The sequence below is a fragment of the Meles meles genome, chromosome 19, assembly GCF_922984935.1.
Source record: "Meles meles chromosome 19, mMelMel3.1 paternal haplotype, whole genome shotgun sequence".
NCBI classification, from domain to species: domain Eukaryota; kingdom Metazoa; phylum Chordata; class Mammalia; order Carnivora; family Mustelidae; genus Meles; species Meles meles.
The window spans coordinates 59,485,376-59,510,265 of record NC_060084.1 but is presented as its reverse complement, the minus strand read 5'-3'; the positions used below and the strand labels follow the sequence as shown (position 1 = coordinate 59,510,265).

At 46.5% G+C, this 24,890-nt stretch overlaps 1 protein-coding gene across 1 annotated transcript; it reads right to left on the bottom strand.

Annotated features, from left to right (window-relative positions):
• Positions 1 to 809: 809 nt before the first annotated feature.
• On the bottom strand, positions 810 to 11,979 carry ZNF8 (zinc finger protein 8). Its single transcript, XM_045989552.1, has 4 exons — positions 11,817 to 11,979; positions 7,162 to 7,288; positions 6,772 to 6,867; positions 810 to 5,010 (listed from the first exon to the last, which is right to left on the bottom strand). Exons 1-4 carry the CDS (start codon positions 11,880 to 11,882, stop codon positions 3,569 to 3,571), a joined length of 1,731 nt encoding a protein of 576 aa, XP_045845508.1. The 5' UTR covers positions 11,883 to 11,979; the 3' UTR covers positions 810 to 3,568.
• Between the last annotated feature and the right edge of the window lie 12,911 nt (positions 11,980 to 24,890).

Genomic DNA, 24,890 nt, shown 5'->3' with positions numbered 1-24,890 from the left:
TCCTGAAAATGGGCAACTTGGCTCATTCATGAGTGGGCTCTCAAAATTTGGGCTGATACAGGGAATTTAATAATAACTTAAAAATTTATGTGCTATGAAAATTTATGTGCTAGTTTATAGCTTGCAGGAAAATTCATGGCGTCAAAGCTATTTACACTTAACTGGTTCCATTATCTCAATGCTCAGACATGTGTGCATTGAGTTAGTGTGTAGCTTAGTGTGGCTAAGAATTTTGTGTGTGTGTGTGTGTAGGTGCAACAGAAAATGAAGCCAATGATCAAACTTACTTTAATTTGCAAGAGTTGAGATTTTTAATTTAAATTTATTTTATGAACTGGTAGTACTTTTACATGTTTCAAAATTCCAAAAATATCAAAAGATATAGAGTGAAAATTATTCCTCATCCCTTTCCCCCCAGTTCTCCTCCCCAAGAGCAACTAGTATGCCTGGTTACTTTGTACCCTTAGGGGTGTGTGTGTGTGTGCGCGTGTATATAAGCAAATGTTTTTTACACAAATGGAAATATACTTTGCACACCTTATTACACCTTTCCATTTAACAATGTATCTTGGAGCTCTTTCCTATAAGATTACATAAAGACAGTCTCCATTTTTTTTTTTAAGATTTTATTTATTTATTCGACAGAGAGAGATCACAAGTAGGCAGAGAGGCAGGCAGAGAGAGTGAGAGGGAAGCAGGCTCCCCGCCGAGCAGAGAGCCCGACACGGGACTCGATCCCAGGACCCTGAGATCATGACCTGAGCCGAAGGCAGCGGCTTAAACCACTGAGCCACCCAGGCGCCCCAAGACAGTCCCCATTTTTAAAGCTGTGTAGTTCTGCATTCCAGCATAAATCAGTAATGCAGTTCCCCATGGTGAACACTGAGGTTGTTTACAAATTTTCACTTCTGAAATCAATACCACAGTGAGACCATGTTCAAACAGTCTACAACATACAAATAAACCTGTTGGATTAACTCCTAGCAACAGGTTCACAGAGACAAAGAGTTGTGTGTTTGTAATCTTGGATAGCAAGTAATAAATAGTACTTCAGAGAGACTGTATCAATTTATCCCCCCCCCACCCGGAAATGTGTAGGAACACCCCCCCTTTTGGATAAAAGTCAAAGCTGATAAAATGCTGGGTGGCCACACTGCTACAATCCTCCTGAAAGGTAATTTAAAAGCTACATGAAGGAGCGCCTGTGTGGCTCAGTGGGTTAAGGCCTCTGCCTTCGGTTCAGGTCATGATCCCAGGGTCCTGGGATTGAGCCCCACATCGGGCGCTCTGCTCAGCAAGGAGCCTGCTTCCCCCACCCCTCTGCCTACTTGTGATCTGTCAAATAAATAAAATCTAAATGAAAGCTACATGAAATTGTCAGAGGAAAATGCTCAAAATATAGTTGAGAAGCATGTGTTATAAGAGAACTTGTATTCCAATTTTCTAAACACAATACTATAAATATATTTTTTGTGTGTATAAGATCTAGTGTACACTATATGTATATGTGTGTTTTTTAAGAAAAGGTTACAGGAAAATTAACAAAATCTTAATGGTAGTGACCATCTCTGGCCAGAAGTATGAGGAATTAAATTTTACTTTTGTGCATTTTCCACATTTGCAGTGAAGAATTTACATCATTTTTACAAACTGATAAAACCTGGTATTCTGTAGTTTATAGTAACCTCCCCTGGCGAGTTTACTTGACTGTTTCAAGATATCTATGTGGAAATGAGTAGGAATATTATGCCTAGAAAATGTGACCTGAAATGAGAAATAGAAAATTTGTAAAGATCTCTGTTGTCTGGAGAGGAAGGCAAGTGACAAGCTTGTTTCCAGCTTACCCACTGAGGCCACTGTAACCTCAGCCCACCCAGCAAATACTGAGGCTGTGGAAACAGGACCCTTCAGGAGCTGCCATTTTGGGGACCAAGGTGGAAGGAAAGGGACAACTGCAAGGCTGGCTCGTAGAGCTGTCTAGAACCATGAAGTTACTGCTGGGTGTCCCCTTACCAGAGGGCAATGATAGGTGGAACACTCCCAAATCTGTACCCCACACGGCAGGCAGGAGGAATGGTCAAAAGTGGGGCTTATCCAGGTTTTACAATGTCCATGGTAAAATGCTAAAATTTAGATTACTCAGAAAAGCAGATTCTTGGGGCACCTGGGTGGCTCAGTGGGTTGAGCCTCTGCCTTCAGCTCAGGTCATGATCTTAGGGTCCTGGGATCGAGCCCCTGAATCGGGCTCTCTGCTCAGCGGGGAGCCTCTTTCCCCTGCTTTCTGCCTGCCTCTCTGCCTACTTGTGATCTCTCTCTGTCCAATAAATAAAATCTTTAAAAAAAAAAAAAAGTAAGTACATTCTCTTCCTTTTCTCACACCAATTAGGAATGCGGCAAATGGTGAAAAATTACTAGGAAACATTTGTGTATAAATCAGTTAATGATATCACTTGTTAAAATCGAAGCCATGGGATTGTTAGAGCCTTCATCAATTTAGAGTCTGGAAAAAGTTGGTTGTAGTGCTGGGTATGGTTTCTCCACCTTGGCATATCTGTGGCTAAATAATTCTTTGTTGGGGGCCTGTCTTGGGCAATACAAGATGCTGAGCAGCATTCTCTACCCACTAGCTGCTAAGTGGCACCCCTCTGTTCTGCCAGTTATGATAACCAAAAAGTCTCTAGACATCACCAGATATCTCCTAGAGGACAAATCTACCCCAATTGAGAACCTCTGGCTTAAGTAACATTGACAGTTTCAAGGCAATGGCTTTCAGTAGGAGCTGTGACACCCCCAGGGAATGTAGTAGAATTTCATGGGGCCTTTTTTGGTCATTGATCTGGCCATGAATGTAGCCAACATGTAGGTGGGGGCCACATGGCTCTAATGACTGTGACATGCAGAACAGGCACCTGCAGACCCTGTATGTACATATGTGTGAAACAACCAGTTTGAACTGAGATCCTAAGTCAACTTCACATATTAACTCCTGCATGCTTAGAATTTTATACAGAATTTTCCAGAAATGCAGTGGCATTTTGTTTTGTTCCACTTTTGCAAGAGTTAGTCACCACTTAAGAAAATCACATCCCATACAGGAAATGCCCGTCACAGTATTTCCATAGCCAACATTATATCCCATATACCAGATGACAACAGCCAACACCCCAGATGTCCAGGTGTAATGGCCCACACAGTCACATGGAAAGATACTGCACCCACTGAGTACACGTTACTCTATCATAATTACTTTTAATTATGCTCTACAAAAAGGGACCGTATATTGATTTTTTACAGTACACGTGTGTGTAGGTTACATTACCTACACACGAAATGAATTCATTTCGGAGTAATAGAGGGGACAGCACAAAACACCTATGGTTAAAGGGGGCACTGCGTTTGACAGATTTGAGAACCATCAAACTTAGGTATTTGCAAAGCACCATTTTCTTAAGAAATCAGAGGTCACCTTGGACATTTCTACCCCCATTCCCCCTTTCCATGAATGCACTGTGTGGACTTACCACATTTTTGTACCTGTGGTTCGAAAGTCATCCGTAGAGCTCCTCTCCTATGAGGAGTCTCTAATGTCGAATAACACGGAAGCACCCATGGAAGACTCTTCAACCCCAATAACGTGAACTGGGTTTTTCTCTTGCATGATTTCATGGATGTCGAACAGCGCAAGCGCCCGGCTCGCAGGCTGTCCTGCCTTTGTTCCGCCCCCAGGGTTCTCACTTGAGTGTGTGTGCTGATGGCGGCCAAGGTGTGAGCTCCGGCTGAAGGACTGCTCAAGCCGTCGCCGGTTCCGTCCCTCGGGCTCCTCTCTGGTATGAGTTATCTGGTGTCGGATGAGGTGCGAGCTCTGAATAAAACATTTCCCACAATGATTACACTTGAAAGGCCTGTCGCTCCGGTGAGCTCTCTCCTCTGGATTCAAAGGTGGGTCACAGCCGAGGGCTTCTGTCCATTCATGCTTGGTTAGACCTGGAGTCTGCTCAAAGATTAGCCGCTGGCGGCACTCGTAGGGCTTCTCCCCAGCATGCTTCCGCTGATGCTGGGCCAGAGAGGAGCTGTGTCTGAAGCCCTTCCCACAGTGGTTGCACTCATAGGGCCTCTCCTCTGTGTGTGTCCTCAGATGCAAGAACAGGCAAGTGGTCCGGGAGAAGGATTTCCCACACACGCTACACGTGTATGGCTTCTCTCCAGTGTGTGTCCGCTTGTGCCGGCCCAGGGATGAATTCTGGTTGAAGGCCCGCCCACAGTCCTGACATTCATAAGGTTTCTCTCCGGTGTGAATTCTCCGGTGGACTGTAAGGTGTGTGCTATGGCAGAAAGACTTCCCACACTCGGCACACTTATATGGCTTGTCTCCCGTGTGGATTCGCTCATGCTGAACCAGGGAGGAGTTCTGGCTGAAGGCTTTCCCACATTCTTTGCACATATAAGGTCTTTCTCCTGTGTGAATCCTCTTATGCACTGTGAGATGTGCGTTGTGGTTAAACGACTTCCCGCAGTCTGTACATTTGTAGGGTTTATCCTGTACTTGGCTTCGTGTGAGTTCCGTAACTGGAATGGCTTGACCAGAAGTTTTGCTACAGTCACTGCTGTCACACGGCTCTTTTCCTGAGGACCCAGTCTGCTGACTGATTAAGCTTGAGTTATGTTCCAAGTTTATAACCTGTGAGTCGTAAGCACAGAGATATTCTCTCCCAGAAACCTCTGGGGATGCATTTAGGTTTGAGTTCAGGACACCATTTTCCCCAAGTCTGAGACTTTCATAGCTTTTATCTTGAATTGGTGCTTCCTCGAGGCTAAATTCCAACTGCCTCAAATTATCCTGTTCTTTCTCAGGCAACTTCACCTGGCCCTCACATTCCCAGTCTTCCCCTAATATGGTGGGACAGGGCGCATCCCTGAGGAAGCCTTCCCTTTCGGTGACACGGGATGGCTTCATCTCAGGAAGGCCATGCTCCTTGGGGGGCGCTTGGCTTTCAGGTCCAGACTCCCGGCCTAAAAGAGTACCAAAGAGCTCTGAGGGAGTTGATGGAAAAAACACAGAGAGGGTGTCAGGCCCTCCTTTCTAGCCTCCCTATTGCTGCAGAAGGGTAGATGGATGTGACACAGTCCCGACCAAGGAGACCCCAGTGGATGAAATCTGGTATTCTGCCAGAAGAGGACAACGTGACTGGCACTATTCTTCCTACTTCTCTCTTCCTCTGCCTGAAGCACTGATGTGCTGGCAGAGCTGCTACAGCCAAAGCCCAACAAAAAGCCAGAAGAATCAGAACCATCAGCCCTGGCATCACTGGAATGTTGAACCAGAGGCAGCAGCAGTTGCTTTGTAGGAAAAAAAAAATGCTTCTGTTTTTGAGCTGCTCTAGCCCAGTTTTCAGAGATTTACAGAGGAACACAATCCTTTTTGCTAAGAAAACAGAAGGGTGTGGAGAACAGGTTGATAGAATATGGACATGAAAGAATCAAACGGAGAAAATGGAGGGCAAGTTCACACATTAGAAATGATCCTGTGGGGCGCCTGAGTGGCCCAGTGGGTTAAGCCACTGCCTTCGGCTCAGGTCATGGTCTCAGGGTCCTGAGATTGAGTCCTGCATCGGGCTCTCTGCTCAGCAGGGAGCCTGCTTCCCTCTCTCCCTCTCTCTCTCTCTCTCTGCCTGCTTCTCTGTCTACTTGTGATCTCTGTCAAATAACTAAATAAAATCTTAAAAAAAAAAAAAAGAAATGATCCTGTGGCGGGGTGCCTGGCTGACTCTGTCAGTAGACCATATAACTCTTGATCTTGGGGTTGTGAGTTCAAGCCCCATGGTGGGTGTAGAGATTACTTAAAAATAACATCTTTAAGAAAGAAAAAAAGGAAGAGGAAAAAGAAAAGATCCTATGGAAAGGGCATGCTCAGATGGCCACTGAGAGAGAACATGAGAGGGAGGAAGGGGAGGGATTCTGAGCATAGGTGAGGAAAACAGAGAGTACAGGAGCAGCGTGCAGACCTTCTGTTCAGAAAAGGGCTAACAGGGCAGGCCTGAGGTTGCCATCCTTAGAAAGGCCAGCTTTTGAGATTGGCCCTGGGCTAGGTGTGGGAATTTGTATGTCAGGGGATTTCCCACCACACTAAATGATAAGAGTAGCTCACGGTGGGGCGCCTGGGTGGCTCAGTGGGTTAACCCTCTGCCTTCGGCTCAGGTCATGATCCCGGGGTCCTGGGATCAAGCCCCGCATCGGGCTCTCTGCTCAGCAGGGAGCCTACTTCCTCCTCTCTCTCTCTGCCTGCCTCTCTGCCTACTTGTGATATCTCTCTCTGTCAAATAAATAAATAAAATCTTAAAAAAAAAAGAGTAGCTCACTGTGCCCAAACTGTGCCAACAGTTAGCTTTATGGTGAACAGCTGCTTTCTCCTAGAAGTCTAGCATCTTGGTCTGTGCCAGGCACAGGATGCCTACGGCCAGCCCCCATGAAACCATCTGGCATTAGTGTCTAACAAGCTTCCCTGGCAGCTAAGATTTCTCATGTGTTGTCACAACTCATGGCTGGGGGAGCCAAGCATGTCGCATGTGCCTCCACTGGGAGAGAACTCTGGAGTCTTGGCTGCTTCTGGACTTCACCCCATCAGCCTTTTCTTCCTGCTAACTTTCCTCTAGGTTCTTTCACTGGATCTTTGGGTGGTGCTGGGGACCCTGACACACCACCTTTTCCAACCAGCACATCTGCAGTCTCCTCCTGGGCTGCTCCCATTAGGGGTTGCCATTTGGCAGATCTCACCTGGATAGTAACCCTTGGCAATTCCTCTCTCTGCTGCCCATAGCTCAGCCCCTTGCTCCAGCTGGGAGATGACTTCAGGTTTTGGAAGCTCAGGTCCTAGAAAAAGGGAAAGAAACAGGATGTGTGAATCTGCTAAAAAGAGAGAAAGAACCAGCTCAGGATCCAGCCCTAGACTCCTGATAGGGCACAAGGACATCTCACAATAAGGTGAAAACTTTGCATTGGGACAGAAGAGTGCAGAAATCCTTCTGTTCATTTGTTCCACAGGGAGTGAGAAGGCAAGATCCCTGATCCCCAGCCCAAGGTGAAGTCGTCATACCTGAAGCCCTGTGACCTTTACCCCCTGAAGCATAAGTCACTACAGCAATCAGCTGGGGAAGCAGTCCTTACCCACAGAGAGCAGATGCCCAAAAGTCTCCAGCATCACATCACGGTACAGAGTCCTCTGGGCAGGCCCCAGTTGCCCCCATTCTTCCTGGGTGAAATCCACCGCCACATCCCGAAAGGTCACCGGCTCCTGAAACATCACACATACTCCTGAACAGCTCAACTGTCTCCATCAGTGCTTCCAGGAAGAGGAGGAGGAATGAGGATGCAGAGGACAGACAGGCCAGTGTCCTAAGAGAGCGCATGTTCTGAGGAATGCAACTCGGGTCTCACTGGGGGCATGTGAAAGTATCCAAGCAAGATCAAAGCTAACCGGGGCACCTGGGTGGCTCAGTGGGTAAGCCTCTGCCTTCGGCTCAGGTCATGGTCTCAGGGTCCTGGGATCGAGTCCCGCTCGAGTCCCACACTGGGCTCTCTGCTCAGCAGGGAGCCTGCTTCCCCCCCCCCCTCACCGCCTGCCTCTCAGCCTACTTGTGATCTTGCTCTCTCTGTCAAATAAATAAATAAAATCTTAAAGAAAAAAAAGATCAAAGCTAAGCACAGCTGATTTACAACTGATCTCAGGTGCAGAGACTGCTGACTTGCAGATGTGTGGGCTAAAGAAATGGCTACTGGTTTAAGCCACTAAGTTTTGGGATAGTTTGTTACATAGTAACATCTAACTGATACACTAAATAATCCTCTGATTCATTCAAAGCAAGGCTCATTATCCTCCCTGAAAAGAGGGGTTTGCAGTTGGAGTCAGTAACTCACCTACCTTCAGGCACCAGGCAGGCTCACATGTAACTGAAGTGGGCTATTGTAAGAGCCTACTAATCTGTGAGAGTTGACAGAAGGTCACAGGTAACATGCACCCTGTTTGAATGGGCAGCTGGGACTCAGAAACAACTTATCATGGGAAAATGCAGGCCTCATATGGTCAGAACTGCCAATCTGTAGTGAGTAGCTGAAAATTTGGTCAAAAAAATTTTTTTAAGATTTTATTTATTTATTTGACAGAGATCACAAGTAGGCAGAGAAGCAGGCAGAGAGAGAGGAGAAGCAGGCTCCCCATTGAGCAATGAGCCTGATGTGGAGCTCGATCCCAGGACCCTGGGATCATGACCTGAGTTGAAGGCAGAGGCTTTAACCCACTGAGCCACCCAGGCGCCCCAATTTGGTCAAATTTTTAAATGAACACTTTAAATTTTTATAAGTTGATGCAGTGTATCTAAAACACATCCCACAAGGGGCGCCTGGGTGAATCAGTGGGTTAAAGCTCTGCCTTCGGCTCAGGTCATTATCTCGAGGGTCCTGGGATCCAGCCCCGCATCGGACTCTCTGCTCAGCAGGGAGCCTGCTTCCCTTCCTCTCTCTCTGCCTGCCTCTCTGCCTACTTGTGATCTCCCTCTCTCTCTGTCAAATAAATAAATAAAATCTTTAAAACAAACAAACAAACAAATTAATTAATTAATTAATTAAAAAAAAACACAGCCCACAAATAAAACCTTTCCATGGGCTGGGTGTGGCTGCTGTCAAAAGCTAGGTATTTCTGGATCCCAGTTTTGACTCTGCCACTTCCTCCTTAAGAAGTACACGGAAGTTCACATTTCTACTTTGTTTCCCTGTCTACAAAGAATCATGCTTTGGGGGCTGTGATAGGGAATAAGTGCTGTAAAACACTTTCTACAGGACAACAAGCAAAAGAATAAAGTTGGTCCCCTACCTCACACCATATAAAAAGTTAACTCAAAATGGATAAAAGATAAAACATAAGAGCTAAGACTATTAAACTCTTATAAGAAAACATAGTTATAAATCTTCAGGATTTGGGATTGGCAAAGGATTCCTAGATATGACAGCAAACGCACAAGCAAGGAAAGAAAAAATAAATAAGTTGGAATTCATTAAAATTAAAAACTTTTGTCCTCCAAAGGGCACTATCAATAAAGTGGAAGAAAAAAAAAGTGAAAAGACATCTGCATTTGCAACAGCAAATCATACACCTGGTAAATGACTTGTATCCAGAAAATATACCTCTTACAACTCAATAATAACAACAACCCAATTAATATGGACAAAGGATCTAAATAGGTATTTCCTCAGAGAAAATATAAAATATGCAAACACCAAAGAAGCACATGAAAAGATGCTCAGCATCATTAGCCACCAGGGTAATGCAAATCAAAATCAGTTATAAATACAATTATAAAGGCGTAGTTTCTTTTTTTATATATATAATTTTTTTAAAGGTTTATTTACTTATTTATTTGACAGACACATCACAAGTAGGCAGAGAGAGTGGGAAGCAGGCTCCCCACTGAGCAGAGAGACTGATGTGGGGCTCAATCCCAGGACCCTGGGATTGAAGGCAGAGGCTTTAACCCACTGAGCCACCCAGGCACCCCGGGGTAGTTTCTTTTAAGAAAAACACAAGTATATTTTAAAATACTAAAGAAATTATAATAAAAATGGCATATGGCTGATTAAACTTGTGCAGGAAGTATGAAGAATCCTTTGGTTGGGAACAGAGGTCTCTGTTCATGTCCCCATGTTATCACCTCCCACTCAGAAGGTCCTCAAACCTTGATACACGCTCCCTGTGCCTCCTGTCTCCCCCTCTGCACGGGTTCTCAGTGACAGCCTGGGCACCAGGTCCACTGCATACTGACCTGTCCAGGCCATAAGACCTCTCAATAGCATTACATGAGTCCTTCATGCCAAGCAGCTCCACGGAGAGGCCCACATGAGAAGGAACTGCTAACTGTCAAGTGAGTGAGGTGTCCTGGATATGGATCCTCTAGCCCCAGTCAAGTTCCAGATGACAACAGTCCAGACTGACACCTTAATCATAAGCTCATGGACCCAGGCCAGAACCAGCAGCTAAATCATTCAAGAACGTTTATCATCAGAAACTGAAGTAATATTTAGTGTTGTTTTGGGCCACTAAGTTTTGGGGTTATTTGTTACACAGCAACAAATAACTTACACATGTTCTCTTGCTGCTGACAAAGACTCTTTCCTCTGAAACCTCTTCTCAACTAGGCCCTGACCTCTTGGCTCTGTGCCCATTTTGCATTACCCAGATTCATAAAGAGTTGGTTTAGTCAGAACCCCCACCCACCACATTTGATCACTCTCCGTATCTTTTCAAAGTCCTCATCCCCCAAAATCCTCCAGGCGGTATCTGATCAACTGGCCTCCTTCGATAAGAATCCTCTTAGGTCATGGGGTACTTCGGTGGCTCAGTCAATTAAGCATCTTACTCTTGGTTTCAGCTCAGGTCATGATCTCAGGGTCATGAGATGAAGCCCTACATTGGGCTCCGTGCTCAGTGTGGAATCTGCTGGAGATTCTCTCCCCCACCCCTGCTCCGCTCATGCTCTCTCTAAAATAAATAAAATCTTGGGACACCTGGATGGCTCAGTTGTTAGGCCATCTGCTCTTGGCTTGGGTCATGACTCCAGTGTCCTGGGATTGAGCCCCATGTGGAGCTTCTCCCTCTCCAGATTCCCCTGCTTGTGTTCCCTCTCTCACTATCTCTCTGTCATAAATAAATAAAATCTTTAAAATTAAATAAAATCTCAATAATAATAATAATAATAATAATAATAAAGGATCCTGTTAGGTCAGTTTAGTAAGAACTACACCCATCCCAGACCCCAGGTATAAATTCCCACTTCTACTCGTTGTATTCGGAATTTGAGCCCAGTTCTATACTGAAGTCTCTTCCCCGCATTCTGACAGTTTCTGAATAAAATCTTTTAACTGCTTTAAGTACTATCCAGCTGTCTTACTCTGACACTGCTCATTCCCTGCTCCACCCCATCCACAGCAAAGGCAAACTAAAGCGTGGGTACACCTCATGGCGATCTGCAAGAAGGCACATCGGAAAACATGCAAAGCCAAGGTTAGCAATAGTCTCACTTGGCATACTAAATCCGAAATCATGCAAATCCTAGTCAGCAGCAAGGAGAGACAGTAAGTGCAGGACGTCAAAGATGTGGCGCTTCAGGAACTATGAATTATCTTCGGTTTCTGCCGCGTGGAGACAGCACTTTATGGAGAACACAGGCAGCGGCCACTTTGTCTAGAAACGCTGGAGCTCTCAACCAGGCAGCTTCCCCGACGGCCTTGCAAGCGCGGGCCTCCCAGCGCCGCGGTTTCCCACAGCCCCCGCGGGGACGTTGCTCCCGCCCCACGGTTGCGCTGTTGGGGACCGTCCTTCCCCTCAGGCTGGGCCGGGGCCTCGCGAACGGGCTCCCGGTGCGTGTGCAGAACTGGAGCATCCCGCCGCGGCTCGTGCCTGCCGTCTGCGCGCTGCGATGACACTAGGGGCCGTCACCCCTCACGCAGCAGTCGCCCTCGAGCGCGGGGAAGGCCACCGGCGGTAGCCGGGCCAGCCCTGTCCTGGGGAACGAACCCAAGCGCAATCCCAGAACCGGGACACCGGAGTAGCAACGGAGCATGCGCGGTCAGGGACCAAAGGGCCCGCGTTCGAATCCCAGCTCCACCCTTCCTTAGTAGGGCCAGTCGGCGCGACCCGGCCTGCGCTTCGGTGTCCTCCTGTGTAAAGAGGCGTAAGGCCCGGGTTCTGCTCACCGTGCGCCGGGGGTTAAAGGGTCGATACCTGCGGGAGACGTTCGGCCCGCTGCCGTCGTTGTTATTATAATTGTTACCTGAAGCCACTCCGCTGGCAGCCCCGTAGCCATCGCCAGTGCTGTCGCTTCCTCTTCGGGGTTCATACTGGACCGACAGGTCGAGCACGGGAGCCCGAAGTGGCCGTAAACCCGCGAGCAGCCCCGGCCTCAAGGACCACTCCACTCGCCGCCCGCCGGACAATGGCGGCCGCACTGGTGACGCTGCGACTACAACTCCCAGAAGATTGTGCGGCGCGCCTCAGGGCCCGACCAATGAAAACCTTTGTTCGTCCAACCTCCCACCAATGAGAGCCTTTTGGCTTCGGGCCAATGGGACGGTCTATCGGTTGGGCCTCCCGCCACTGGGGGCGCTCCTGCCATAGCCCATGGCGAGGCGGTTTTGGGTCGGTGGCGGCGGCTGGCTGCGGCCGGCGGCTGTGGGCTGTGGCTCACGGCTGGGTGTTGGGCGGGTGGGGGTCTCCGTGCCCCGCGGAGGGGAGCGGAAGGGCTGCCGAGGGACCCTGGTCTTGGGGGACTCGTCCTCCCAGCCTAGCCGCTGGGGTTCGCGTCTGCGCGCGCCGCGGCGCCTCGACGGCCCTCAGGCGGGCCGCGCTCCCAGGCTTTGCTGCGGAGGCCCCGCGTGAGGATGCCCGTCTGTCCCCGCTGGTGGGGCGGCGCCTCTTTGAAACCGGGGCCATCCCGGTTTCTGAAAGCCGACCGCGTTCTCTCGATTTGGGGCGTTCCCTCTGAATGCGTCATTTCTGCGGGTCCTTAGAGCCCATTGAATTTGTTACTAATAAAGAAGAGAGAAAAAAGCAGACGTTCACCAGGTTGCAATCGAACCAAACATTTGACCATTGTGTTCTAGGAACCAGGCACAGTGGGGAGGGACGGACAACAAACCAGGAACAGGGTAAAAAAGGGCAAGCGACGGTGGTCACCGGCTGGGATGGAGCGGCTGGCAAAGTTCACGCTCTCTTCCCATCTCTGTCCTCTCCTCCCCGCCTCTCTCTCCCCACCGCCCCCGCCCCTCCGCCCCCAGGACCGCGACCAGTCTGCTCTCTGCCGGACCTCTTCCCCTGCCACTCTGCCCAGGACACATGGCGACAACGGCAACAGTACCAGGATGCGAATTTTTCAGGCATCTTCACTCACTTGAGCAGGCTGCAGTGGCTGCTGTGGGAACCATGAATCGGGCAGGCTCCGGGAGGCTGAATTTGGCCGTTACTGGGTACCAATACAATTTCCGAGCAGTATTCCTTTCTGGGGGGCGGAGAAGGTCCCAGGAGGAACTACTGTCTTCCCTTTAGCCAGAAAGATTCCATCCGGTTAAACAGTGATTTTGTTGTTTATACAGTAAAACTTAAAAAATGACCCTGCCGCCCCACCCCAGGGGACTTACTTACAAGCAAATCCGGGAAACCCTCCCAGGTAACAGAGCCCAGATACAAGGGCGGATCAGGCCAGGTGGAGACATCCAATCAGTGGAGCACCCATACTGTCTCCCTAGCTACCAAGGAGTGTGGGCCCCGTCTTTTGGGCACATTTTGGGTGCCAATTCTGACCAAGGTAATAGGCTAGTTCAAATAGCTACTATAGGGTAAACTGTAATTCAATTGGCCACCCATGTGTGACCTAGCATGACTGTGCAGCTTTCTCTATGTGTTACAATTTCATGGGCCACCTGTGTGTGGCCAGGCTCAAGCACATGGCCTTTGCTCTATAAAAGTCTGTGAGGCTGGGAGGGGTCACCTTCTCTGTAAGAGGCGGCCGTGAATGGTCGGTTTGATTCTTGATGCTTGGGGTGAAATAAAGCTTTGCTTGATCTTCACTTTGTATCAGTCTCACTCCTTTCTCCATCATTAGCCCCAGACCCCCAAAGGATGGGAAAGGTGGGGGCCGTTGGGCTATTATCTTCTTGGGAGCAGCGCCATGTATTTGTACGGACTCAACTTCCTGGTTCTAATAGTGCTGAATCTTCAAGGCATGATGTTTCCCTGTCATTTGAATTTTGAATTTTCTACTACTTGTAGGTTTGTTTTCTCCTTGATTATATTATAGGGGGTTTGTGTATTGCAGTCGTTCTCAAAGTGTGGGCCAGGGACACCTGGAGTTTCCTGAGACCCTTCCTCTGAGTTGGTGAGTTCAAAACTAAGTGCATAGGGGCACCTAGGTGGCTCAGTGGGTTAAGCCTCTGCCTTCAGCCCAGGTCATGATCTGAGGGTTCTGGGACCAAGCCCCACATTGGGCTCTCTGCTCAGAGGGGAGCATGCTTCTGCCTCTCTCTGTGCCTGCCTCTCTGCCTACTTATGATCTCTCTCTGTGTCAAATGAATAAATAAAATCTTTTTTTTTAAGATTTTATTTATTTATTTGGCAGACAGAGATCACAGGTAGGCAGAGAAGCAGGCAGAGTGAGAGGAGGAAGCAGGCTCCCCACTGAGCAGAGAGCCTGACGCGGGGCTCAATCCCAGGACTCTGGGATCATGACCTGAGCCAAAGGCAGAGGCTTTAATCCACTGAGCCACCCAGGCACCCCTAAATAAAATCTTTAATTAAAAAAAAAAAAAACTAAGTGCATAATAATAGCTTTTTCCTCCCACTTCCATTCTCTCACAAATGTACAGTAGCAGTTTGGACTGAGTTCTGCCATTCTCAAGGGCACAGGCAGCTTTGGAAACCAGCTGCTTTCCATCAAGCCAGACATTAAAGAGATTTGCAAAATATAATGCAATGCTACTCTTTTCACTAATATTTATTTGTTTTGGAAAATGTAGTTATTTTCCATAAAGTAGGATTTTGTGGGGTTTTTTGTTTAAAAGAAACAAAATGTAGTATTCATTTGTTTGGGCTGCCATAACAAAGCACCACAGGGGCATGTGGGTGGCTCAGTTCTTAAGTGCCCGCCTTCTGCTCAGGTCAGGAACTGGGATCAAGCCATTGTCAGGATCCTTGCTCAGCAGGAAGCCTGCTTCTCCATCTCCCACTCCCCCTGCTTGTATTCCCTCTTTGGCTGTCTCTGTTAAATAAATAAATAAAAGTACCACAAACTGGGTGACTTAAAGAACAAAAATTTATTGTCTCAGTTATGGAGGCTAGAAGTCCAAGATCAAGGTTTTTATATGGTTTGGTTGTTCAGAGGGCCTGAGAGAGAGACAGCTCTGTTCCTCTTTTCTCAGCTTCTGGGGTTTCCTGGCAGTCTTTGGCATCCCTTGGCCTGTAGATGCTGCCTTTCATCTTCACATAGATGTCTCCCTGTGTGCATGTCTGTCTCCAATTTTCCTCTTTTTATAAAGAAACCAGTCATTTTGGAGCAGGGTTCACCACAGTGACCTCAGTCTGACTTAATTACGTCTGTAGAGACCCCATGTCAAAATAAGGTCACATTCTGAGGTATGGGTTTAGGATTAAATATATGAATTTCCAGGGGACACAGTTCAGCCTATTCCATGTGTTAACATATAATGGATTTATTTTTTAAATTTATTTTTATTTTTAAATGGATTTTTAAGAATTAAGTATAATCTTTTGGTTTTAATTCTTAATATGACAAATATTGATAGATATAACCTCCATAAACAAAAAAACTGTTTGAGGTCCTCAGTGATTTTTTTTTAAAGATTTTATTTATTTATTTGACAGAGAGAGAGAGATCACAAGTAGGCAGAGGGGCAGGCAGAGAGAGAGAGGGGGAAGCAGGCTCCCCGCGGAGCAGAGAGCTTGACGCGGGGCTCGATCCCACGACCCTGAGATCATGACCTGAGCCGAAGGCAGCAGCTTAATCCACTGAGCCACCCAGGCGCCCCACCTCAGTGATTTTTAAGATACGAAGGGTTCTCGGGGTGCCTGTGTTGTTCTGTCAGCTGCCTTTGGCTCAGGTCATGATCCCAGGGTCCTGGGATTCAGTCCCACATCAGGCTCCTTGCTCAGTGGGGTGCCTGCTCCTCCCTCTGCCTGCCACTCACCCTGCTTGTACTTTCTCTCTCTCTTTCTCTGACAAATAAAGAAATAAAATCTTTGAATAAAAATCAAAATAACACCCTTTCAGAGCATTCTCACACCATTCCCCCATGTGCTTGAAAATCCACTCTCTATGGAGGGAAAATCCACAAGTGGGAGGAGGCCTAAATGAGATCAGGGCAGGAGCCATGGGGATATTTAGGTGGAAAGTGTCCCAGGCAGAGATCACAGAAAATGTGAGACTCTAGATGTTCAAAGAACACACTTTCATAGCTCCCTCGTGAACTTTAAACAAATGCAGGTACATATGATGTTTTTTCCTTACCTTCACTAACATTTTGAACTGGGCAACTCCAGCTTGATGTCCTTGGGCACCTCAATCTAACCTGTCCAAAGGCCACCTACTCTTCCTGCAATCCAGCCTTACTCCTCCACGTCACCACAGCCTACCTGGGTTGTCTATGATAATCTGATACTAGATGAAGACTCTTTGAGAAAGATTCCTTTCTCTCTCTTACTCCTCCTTGAGTCACTGAGATTCCATGGTGGATTAAAGATGGCTCCAAAGTCTTTGTCTCTTCCCACCCGGAGGTGGAATTTATTTCTCCTTTCCCTGTCTCTGGGCTTATCTGACTGACCAGGCACTAAAATGTAGCAGAAGTGATGATGTGTGACTTCTGAGGCCAAATCATAAGAATTTTTTGTGAATTCTGCCTAGGTCTCCTGGAGGGCTTGTTCTTGGGACTTCCCACCTTAGAACCCAGCTACTGTGCTGAGAAGAGCCTAGGCCATGTGAAGGGGCCTAATGTGAATGCTCCTCCAGTCAAGAACCCCAGCTGAGCTCACATCTGGCAGCCAGTAGCAACTGCTGGTTCGCTGGTGCGCCTCCATTCTGAGCCTTCACGAGAGTTCAGCTCCCACTGTATCTACCTGACACTGCACAAGAGGCCAGTGAGTGAGAAGTCAGTTGATCCATAATAGAACAGTGAGAAAGAAATCATTGTTTTATTTATTTTTTAATTTTATTTATTTATTTTAGAGCAAGAGAGCGCAAGCAGGGGGAGCAGCAGAAGGAGAGACAGAAGCAGGCTCCCCGCTGAGCAGGGAGCCCAAAGCCGGGCTCAATTGCAGGACCCTGGGCTCATGACCTGAGCCGAAGGCAGACATGTTAAGACTGAGCCACCCAGGTGCCCCAAAATCATTGTTTTAAACCACTATGTTTAGGATGTACATAGTATTAGAAAAGTGAATCTCTGGGGCACCTCGGTGGTTCAGTGGGTTAAAGCCTCTGCCTTCACTCAGGTCATGATCCCAGGGTCCTGGGATGGAGCCCCGCATTGGGCTCTCTGCTCAGCAGGGAGCCTGCTTCCCTTCCTCTCTCTCTGCCTGCCTCTCTGTCTACTTGTGATCTCTGTCAAATAAATAAATAAAATCTTAGGGGCGCCTGGGTGGCTCAGTGGGTTAAGCCTCTGCCTTCGGCTCAGGTCATGGTCTCAGGGTCCTGGGATCGAGCCCCGCATCTGGCTCTTTGCTCGGCAGGGAGCCTGCTTTCCCCTCTCTCTCTGTCTGCCTCTCTGCCTGCTTGTGATCTCTCTGTCTGTCAAATAAATAAGTGAAATTTAAAAAATTATTTAAAAAAATAATAAAGAAATAAAGAAATAAAATCTTTAAAAAAAAGTGAATCTCTGGCTTATGGATTTTTCTCTTCTAAAAATCTTTCCTGCTCCTTCCTCTCTATCTCCACCACAAGGGCATTAGTTCAGGCCCTCACTGATTTTAAAAATGTAAAAAAATATGGGGCGCCTGGGTGGCTCAGTGGGTTAAAGCCTCTGCCTTCAGCTCGGGTCATGATCCCAGAGTCCTGGGATCGAGCCCCTCATCAGGCTCTCTGTTCAGTAGGGAGCCTGCTTCCTCCTCTCTCTCTGCCTGCCTCTCTGCCTACTTGTGATCTCTGTCTGTCAAATAAATAAATAAAATCTATTTTAAAATGTAAAAAAATGTTTTTAACAAGTAATATATTCTCATGGCTTGAAATTCAGAAGGTACAATTGGGCATTTAATGAGATCTTCCTCTGTCCCTTGATTCCACCACCAACTTTCCTCTTCATGGCCAACTAATATTTCTAGTTTCTTGGAGGTCATTTGTAGCTATATTATGCATTCACAAGTAAATATGTATACATTTTTTTAAATATTTTATTTATTTGACAGAGAGAAATCACAACTAGGCAGAGAAGCAGGCAGAGAGAGAGGAGGAAGCAGGCTCCCTGAGGAGCAGAGAGCCCGATGTGGGGCTCGATCCCAGGACCCTGAGATCATGACCTGAGCCGAAGGCAGAGGCTTTAACCCACTGAGCCACCCAGGCGCCCCTGTATACATTTTTTTTAAAGATTTTATTCATTTACTTGACAGACCGAGATCACAAGTAGACAGAGAAGCAGGCAGAGAGAGAGGAAGGGAAGCAGGCTCCATGTTGAGCAGAGAGCCCGATGCGGGGCTCAATCCCAGGACCCTGAGATCATGACCTGAGCTGAAGGCAGAGGCCTTAACCCACCGAGCCACGCAGGCGCCCCTGTATAAATATTTTTTACTCTTTTACACAAGTGGTGGCTACCACATATCAAATTTTTCTTTGCTTTTATTCTTTTAACAATATTCTGGAAATCATTCCATACAAGCATATAAGGCCCTTCCTTATTATTATTATTGTTTTTTAAGATTTATTTTATTTATTTAACAGACAGAGATTGCAAGTAGGCAGAGAGACAGGCAGAGAGAGAGGAGGAAGCAGGCTCCCCGCTGAGCAGGGAGCCCGATGTGGGGGGTCGATCCCAGGACTCTGGGATCATGACCCAAGCTGGAGGCAGAGGCTTAACCCACTGAGCCACCCAGGTGCCCCGGCCCTTCCTTATTAATTTTAACAACTTTCAATTATTAGTCTCACTCCATCCATTTAAAGTGGGCTCCAGTTGGAACACAGGGACTTTCTGGGGCTGAAGAAATGACTTTCAAATTAAGAACTTCAGTAGACAAACTGGGATGGAGGAGGATATCTATAGAAAACCAAAGAATAAATTGCTCATGACAGGACAAAAATATAAAGAAATGGGAATCTTGATGGAAAAGATAATAGCCCAGGGGCACCTGGGTGGCTCAGTTGATTAAGGATCTGCCTTTGGCTCAGGTCATGATCTCAGGGTCCTGGGACTGAGCACTGTGTTGGGCTTCCTGCTCTGTGGGGAGTCTGCTTCTCCCTCTGCCCCTTCCCCCCTCTGCTTGTGCGTTCTGTCATCTAAATAAGATATTTTTTAAAAAGATAATAGCCTGGGTAGAAAGATCCAGAAGACCTCATGGATGAATAATGGGGACTCCAGGTGGAGAAAGAGGGACAGAGAGAGAGAAGCTAATGATCAAGGCACCCACTGAGGAAAGTTTTCTGATGTGAAGAAACTCCTTGTCGGGACACAGAAAGCCCACCAAGTTCTTGGCAGGAATAATGTATTCAACTGTTTGAAATCTTAGTGAGTTGGGGTGCCTGGGTGGCTCAGTGGGTTAAAGCCTCTGCCTTCGGCTCGGGTCATGATCCCAGGGTCCTGGGATCGAGCCCCGCATGGGGCTCTCTGCTCCGCGGGGAGCCTGCTTCCTCCTCTCTCTCTGCCTGCCTCTCTGCTTGGTTGTGATATCTCTCTGTCAAATAAATAAAATATTTAAAAAAAAGAAATCTTAGTGAGTCACAAACTGTGCGTGTGTGTCTTATGAGTGTGTGACTATAGCTATTGTGACTATTATGTCAGGCTTGTTAATAATCATTTCACAGTGAATCACTTATCTACTTAAACAACCATCTTTTTTTTCTGACAGATATATATTAAAGTTTCCCAAATGACTGTAGATTTACCCATTTTCCTGGTATTTCTAACATTTTTTTTCAGTTGGGCTATTTCTAAAATCTTTGTAGATTTTAATTTTTCCTAACACAACATGTTCTCCTGCAGAACGAGTTATTGAATCAAGTGGTTTGAAACCCTGTAAAGTTCTTCATACCCCAGTGTCTTTCCAGAAATTATACCCTTCAACACGTCTCCATCAGTGCCTCTCCTCACCAATCCCTGATACATGGGCTTTACAATTTTAAAAGAATCCTTGCAAAGCCGGTGGGCATGCAACAGTGACTAGCCTTTTAAATTTGTGTTTCCCTAGGCTAGATCCATGTACCTACTCCTAGGCCATGTTGGAATCCTTTCTTCTAAGCACTTCGGATTGTCTTAACTTAACTTTTACCAGGTAATTTCAGACCATTTGCTTACCTTACCACGTGATCCTTCTATGTTAGTTCATCCAGTGTTTATTGGGTGCCCTTTCTGCTCTGGACTCTCTGCCTGGCAGCTAGGAACAGCTCCCTTGTCCTCACATTTCATGGGAGAAAGATGCTGGGTTTCTTTGAGCATCTTCCTAGGGAGCTTAGCACAGCTGTGACCAAACATCAGGAAGATTGCTAGGGAAGGCAACCCCATTGGCGCAGAGCATTTCCAAGGTCATGATACAGGGTGACTAGAATCCCTGGACCTACAAGGGAAAAGGTCTAGTTGTGAAGAAGCAGCCAGGTGTAGTATCCTCAAATTTGGACTGATGCACAAGCTGTTTTCTTTTTTTTTTTTTTTTTTTTTTTTTTTTTTTTTTTTTTTTTTTTTTTTAAAGATTTTATTTATTTATTTGACAGAGAGAGATCACAAGTAGGCAGAGAGGCAGGCAGAGAGAGTGAGAGGGAAGCAGGCTCCCTTCAGAGCAGAGAGCCAGACGTGGGACTCGATCCCAGGACCCTGAGATCATGACCCGAGCCGAAGGCAGCGGCTTAAACCACTGAGCCACCCAGGCGCCCCCACAAGCTGTTTTCTACCTAGGATTGCTAGATATGTAGCCTCAATGTGCAGTAGGCAAAGAGTGATCCCTTGCTACTCTCTGAGTGCAGCAATGTGGAAAGTGTTTCTATGTGTGCAGGACACACAGAAGTCACCATCAAGCTATTACATCTTCTCTAACTGGAAGGCTTCTTTCCACATGTTCCATGCCCCATCCTGTGTCTGAAAACACAGTTGGGCATGGCTCTACATTTTGAAGTGATGCTTCGTTTTCCCCTCCAGAGATCCTAGTGCCAGCCTAGACCTGACCACTCACTCACTCTCTGTCTCTGAAAACCCCTTCAGAGGATGATGACTGCTTGATCCGCATCGCCTGAGAGAGTACAGTTAACATCTCATGTGTCAACCTCCTCTGCTAATCAGGAGCTTGGTCCCAGCCTGTGCAGTAGGAGATGGGACCTGGAGAACGTCTTTCATCTGAGGGGAGGGGACTAAGGGACAGAGAGGTGGGCATAAATCCCCCCCGACCCAGGTCACACAGCACATTCAATAAGGAAAACTCACTGAATATAACTAATGAATCTTTAGTCTTGTCTAATTCCTTCCCAGATCTGCCTTCTATTGCCTCCATGGTCCCTACAGTGCTCAAGTAAAAATAAAATAATATCAAATAAAACTATTTTCCAACATTTCTTCACCGAACAAATAATGGCTGTCATGGACAGGAACTGTTTGGGGACAAAGAAAATAAAAGCTCTACTCTCATGAGCTGATATTTGTGTGTGTGTGAGAGGTGGGGTGGGTGGGTTAGAATTTTTTTTTTAAAGGTTATTTATTTATTTGACACACACACACAGAGAGATCACAAGTAGACAGAGAGGCAGGCAGAGAGAGAGGGGGAAGCAGGCTCCCCGCTGAGTGGAGAACCTGATGTGGGGCTCGATCCCAGGACCCTGAGATCATGGCCTGATCCGAAGGCAGTGGCTTAACCCACTGAGCCACCCAGGTGCTCCTAGAATTATTTCTTAAACTACCTGTTGTTTTATGTCAGGTGGTACCAGGATGGGCTGGGTTCTGTTGAAGTAACAGCCTCTCTGTGCCCTGGGGTTGGCAGCTGAGCGAGTGGGATGGGGGTGTTTCCAGCTCGTCATAACCATAGTGGGTGTTGCTGGTTACCCAAGCCCCCTTGTCTTGACTCTCTTTATCCCCTGTAGCAACAATCACTGTATGGGGCCGAGTCGCGCTCTGAGAGATTTGCGACCACTCACTTCAGTGGTGGGTGAGCAGGTGACAAATGCAGATGCTGAGATGATGATGATCTCCATGGCAGTTTGTTTCCTGAGATTTCCACACTGAGAATTTGAAGACTAAAAAGGAGCATAGTGAGCTGGGGTGGTGAGGAGGAAACAGCACTGATACTTACGTGAAGGGCAAGCAGGATTACTGGGCCAAGAGGACAGATTATGGAAACAGAATATACAACCTGAAAGTGGAACAAGGGGACATGTGGGTGGCTCCGTCGGTTAATCACCTGCCTTTGGCTCGGGTCGTGATCCCAGGGTCCTGGAATCGAGTTCCACATTGAGCTCCTTGCTCATCAGGAAGCCTGCTTCTCCCTCTGCCTGTTCTGCCTGCAGCTCCGCTCCCCCTGCTTGTGCGCTGACAAATAAATAAAATCTTAAAAAAAAAAAAAGGTGAAACAAGGACCTAAATATCTAGAAACTCCTCCATCACATTTCTTACACTAATGAATATAAACAGTATAAATAATTATTGGGTAATGTTATATACACAGAACACATCGTTTGACAGCCAGTTGGCAAAATTCATATGGCCTTAGTATCATACCCTTAAGAGCTAAGATGCTAACAGCCGATGATATTGAAAGAAAACCAGAAGCTTCCACAGCCCCCAGAAAGACAAAAGTACAATTAGTTAGTGGATCTCAGAGTCATCTTAAGTCAATACCATTCTGTTCAAGCTGTCTTCATTAACTACCATGATGCAACATGCCTGCATAGTAAATAAAAGTTCCAGCTAGTAAAATTAACCTGAACATTACAAAGAATGATGATAATACTACTTCTTAATGCTCTTAATTATTAAGAGCACCTTGCTGGCTCAGTTGACTTTTTTTTTTTAAAGATTTTATTTATTTATTTGACAGAGAGAGATCGTAAGTAGGCAGAGAGGCAGGCAGAGAGAGTGAGAGGGAAGCAGGCTCCCTGCCGAGCAGAGAGCCCGATGCAGGACTCGATCCCAGGACCCTGAGATCATGACCTGAGCCGAAGGCAGCGGCTTAAACCACTGAGCCACCCAGGCGCCCTCAGTTGACTCTTGATCTCGAGTCATGAGTTCAAACCCCACACTGGACATAGAGCTTATGTTTAAAAAAAAGGGGGGGAGTGTTTACACAAATTCACATTTTATGTTTAGGGTATTTGTAAGAGAAAAAAAGAGAGAGCATCATTTTTTGTTCTCTTATCAGGGTCTTCTGGCATTTAAGCTAAGCCTGGAGCAGTCCAAATGGGATTCATGTCTACAAAAGGGAATCATGGCAAGGAACCTCAGGTCAGAGGCGAAAAGGTGTGATTCTGAAAACCAGTCTCAAGAAGGAATTATATGAACCATGTGCTTCACCCACTTGGGCAAACACAGCCATCGTCCAAACAGTTTAATGGAACAGGTACTGTTAAAACTGCTAAATATATTCATGTTTGATGAGGCATGAAAGCTTGCACAATAAGGGTTAACACAGCAGGTCTGAGGCTTCAGCTGTTCCAAGGTACTGTTTGCAAGGCTGGCCTCTGGCAACTTGGCATTTAGAGTGTTGTCTGTAACCCAACTGATAAGGACGTCTCACTGTGCCTAGACTATGCAAACAATGTGATTTGCACTGAGCACCTGCTTTCCTCTGGGAGTCTGGAATTTGGTACATCCCAGATGGAAACACCTACTTGCTTTGAGCTTTGTCTGACCCTCTCAGGGCAGGGACAGCATTGGAAGCCAGCACGTAGACTCCGCCAAATGTCACCTGGCTTTCCCATCCTTGCTACATCACTCTAATAAATCTTAGCTGTGAGTACAATATGCTAAGTCTCATGAATTCATCAAGAAATTCTAAATGTGGGAGTAGCCTTGTGGGCTCCCAACAGTTCCAATGCTATTTGTTCACAATTATGTGGATTATTTTGTTATCTGTATTCTGAAAAGGGGGAGGGAGGATGGATTTCCGTTTCTTATTAAAAGGAGGTTCTGGGTTACATGTACTAGATGAGGTATCATTTAGGGTTTACAAAAAAAAAAAAAAAAGGCCACAAATTTAAACAAAACCAACAAAGAAAACATACGCACTTTGCGGGATCTGTCAGGCAGGTTCTTTCTCCCAGGCTCTGGTATGTTTTCAGAGCTATATGGTAACACTGGTGCAGGCAGCACAAGCAACTATCCAACCAGGAAGCAAAGTCCCCACCTGTTACGTGTGGGCTGCCCTAGACAAGACGTGTTTCACCTCAACCTCAGGGTCTCATGAACCACGAGAGTTATATTACTTAAAGGGTTTTATGACAGATACCAGGTAATTGCCAGAGTGATCTTGGGGTAAGTACATTCAGTACTTGGCTATGCAAATTCACATAACTGTCTTGCCCCATTCCATTCCAGGATACCAGCACCTCTCCAGGTCCCGTCTCAGGGAACTTCTGATTTCCTGGTAGAAACTCTGGAAAATCAAGTCTTAAAAGACTTTAATACCAGGGACTTCTAAAAAGTTAAGGAGACTTCCTACACTTCTGAATAAAGTCTAATTGGCCAGATAGAAAAGTCTGACATCTTTTTTTGTTGTTCTTCTTCTTTTTAAATTGTCAATCTACTATTATAGCAACACTGAATTAAAAGAAAGAAAATTGTATATAATCCCACAAATCAGCCGCAGATGTCATGTACTGTTGTTTTGCTCACTTATAGGTACACACTGGAAATAATCTGTTACCCTAATAAGTAGTGAACTACCAGGGAATGAGTTACTACCAAAGGTATAAAATGAAAACCAGTGATCTCCTTCCCCAACCTATGCAACAGTCACACATCCCAACTTAACCATTTCTATTCTGGTTCTTCCTGAAGCCATGTCTGTAATTCTGATCTTCTATGGTCTGTAGAACTTCCTGCTCTGATGAGGAATGTAGATTTGGCTCAACTCTTGCTCCTCTATTTGCTTCTAATTTCTGTCATACTACCATTTTATGCTCTAATTTTGGTCTCCTAAAATAACCTATGTATCATGTATATTTAAG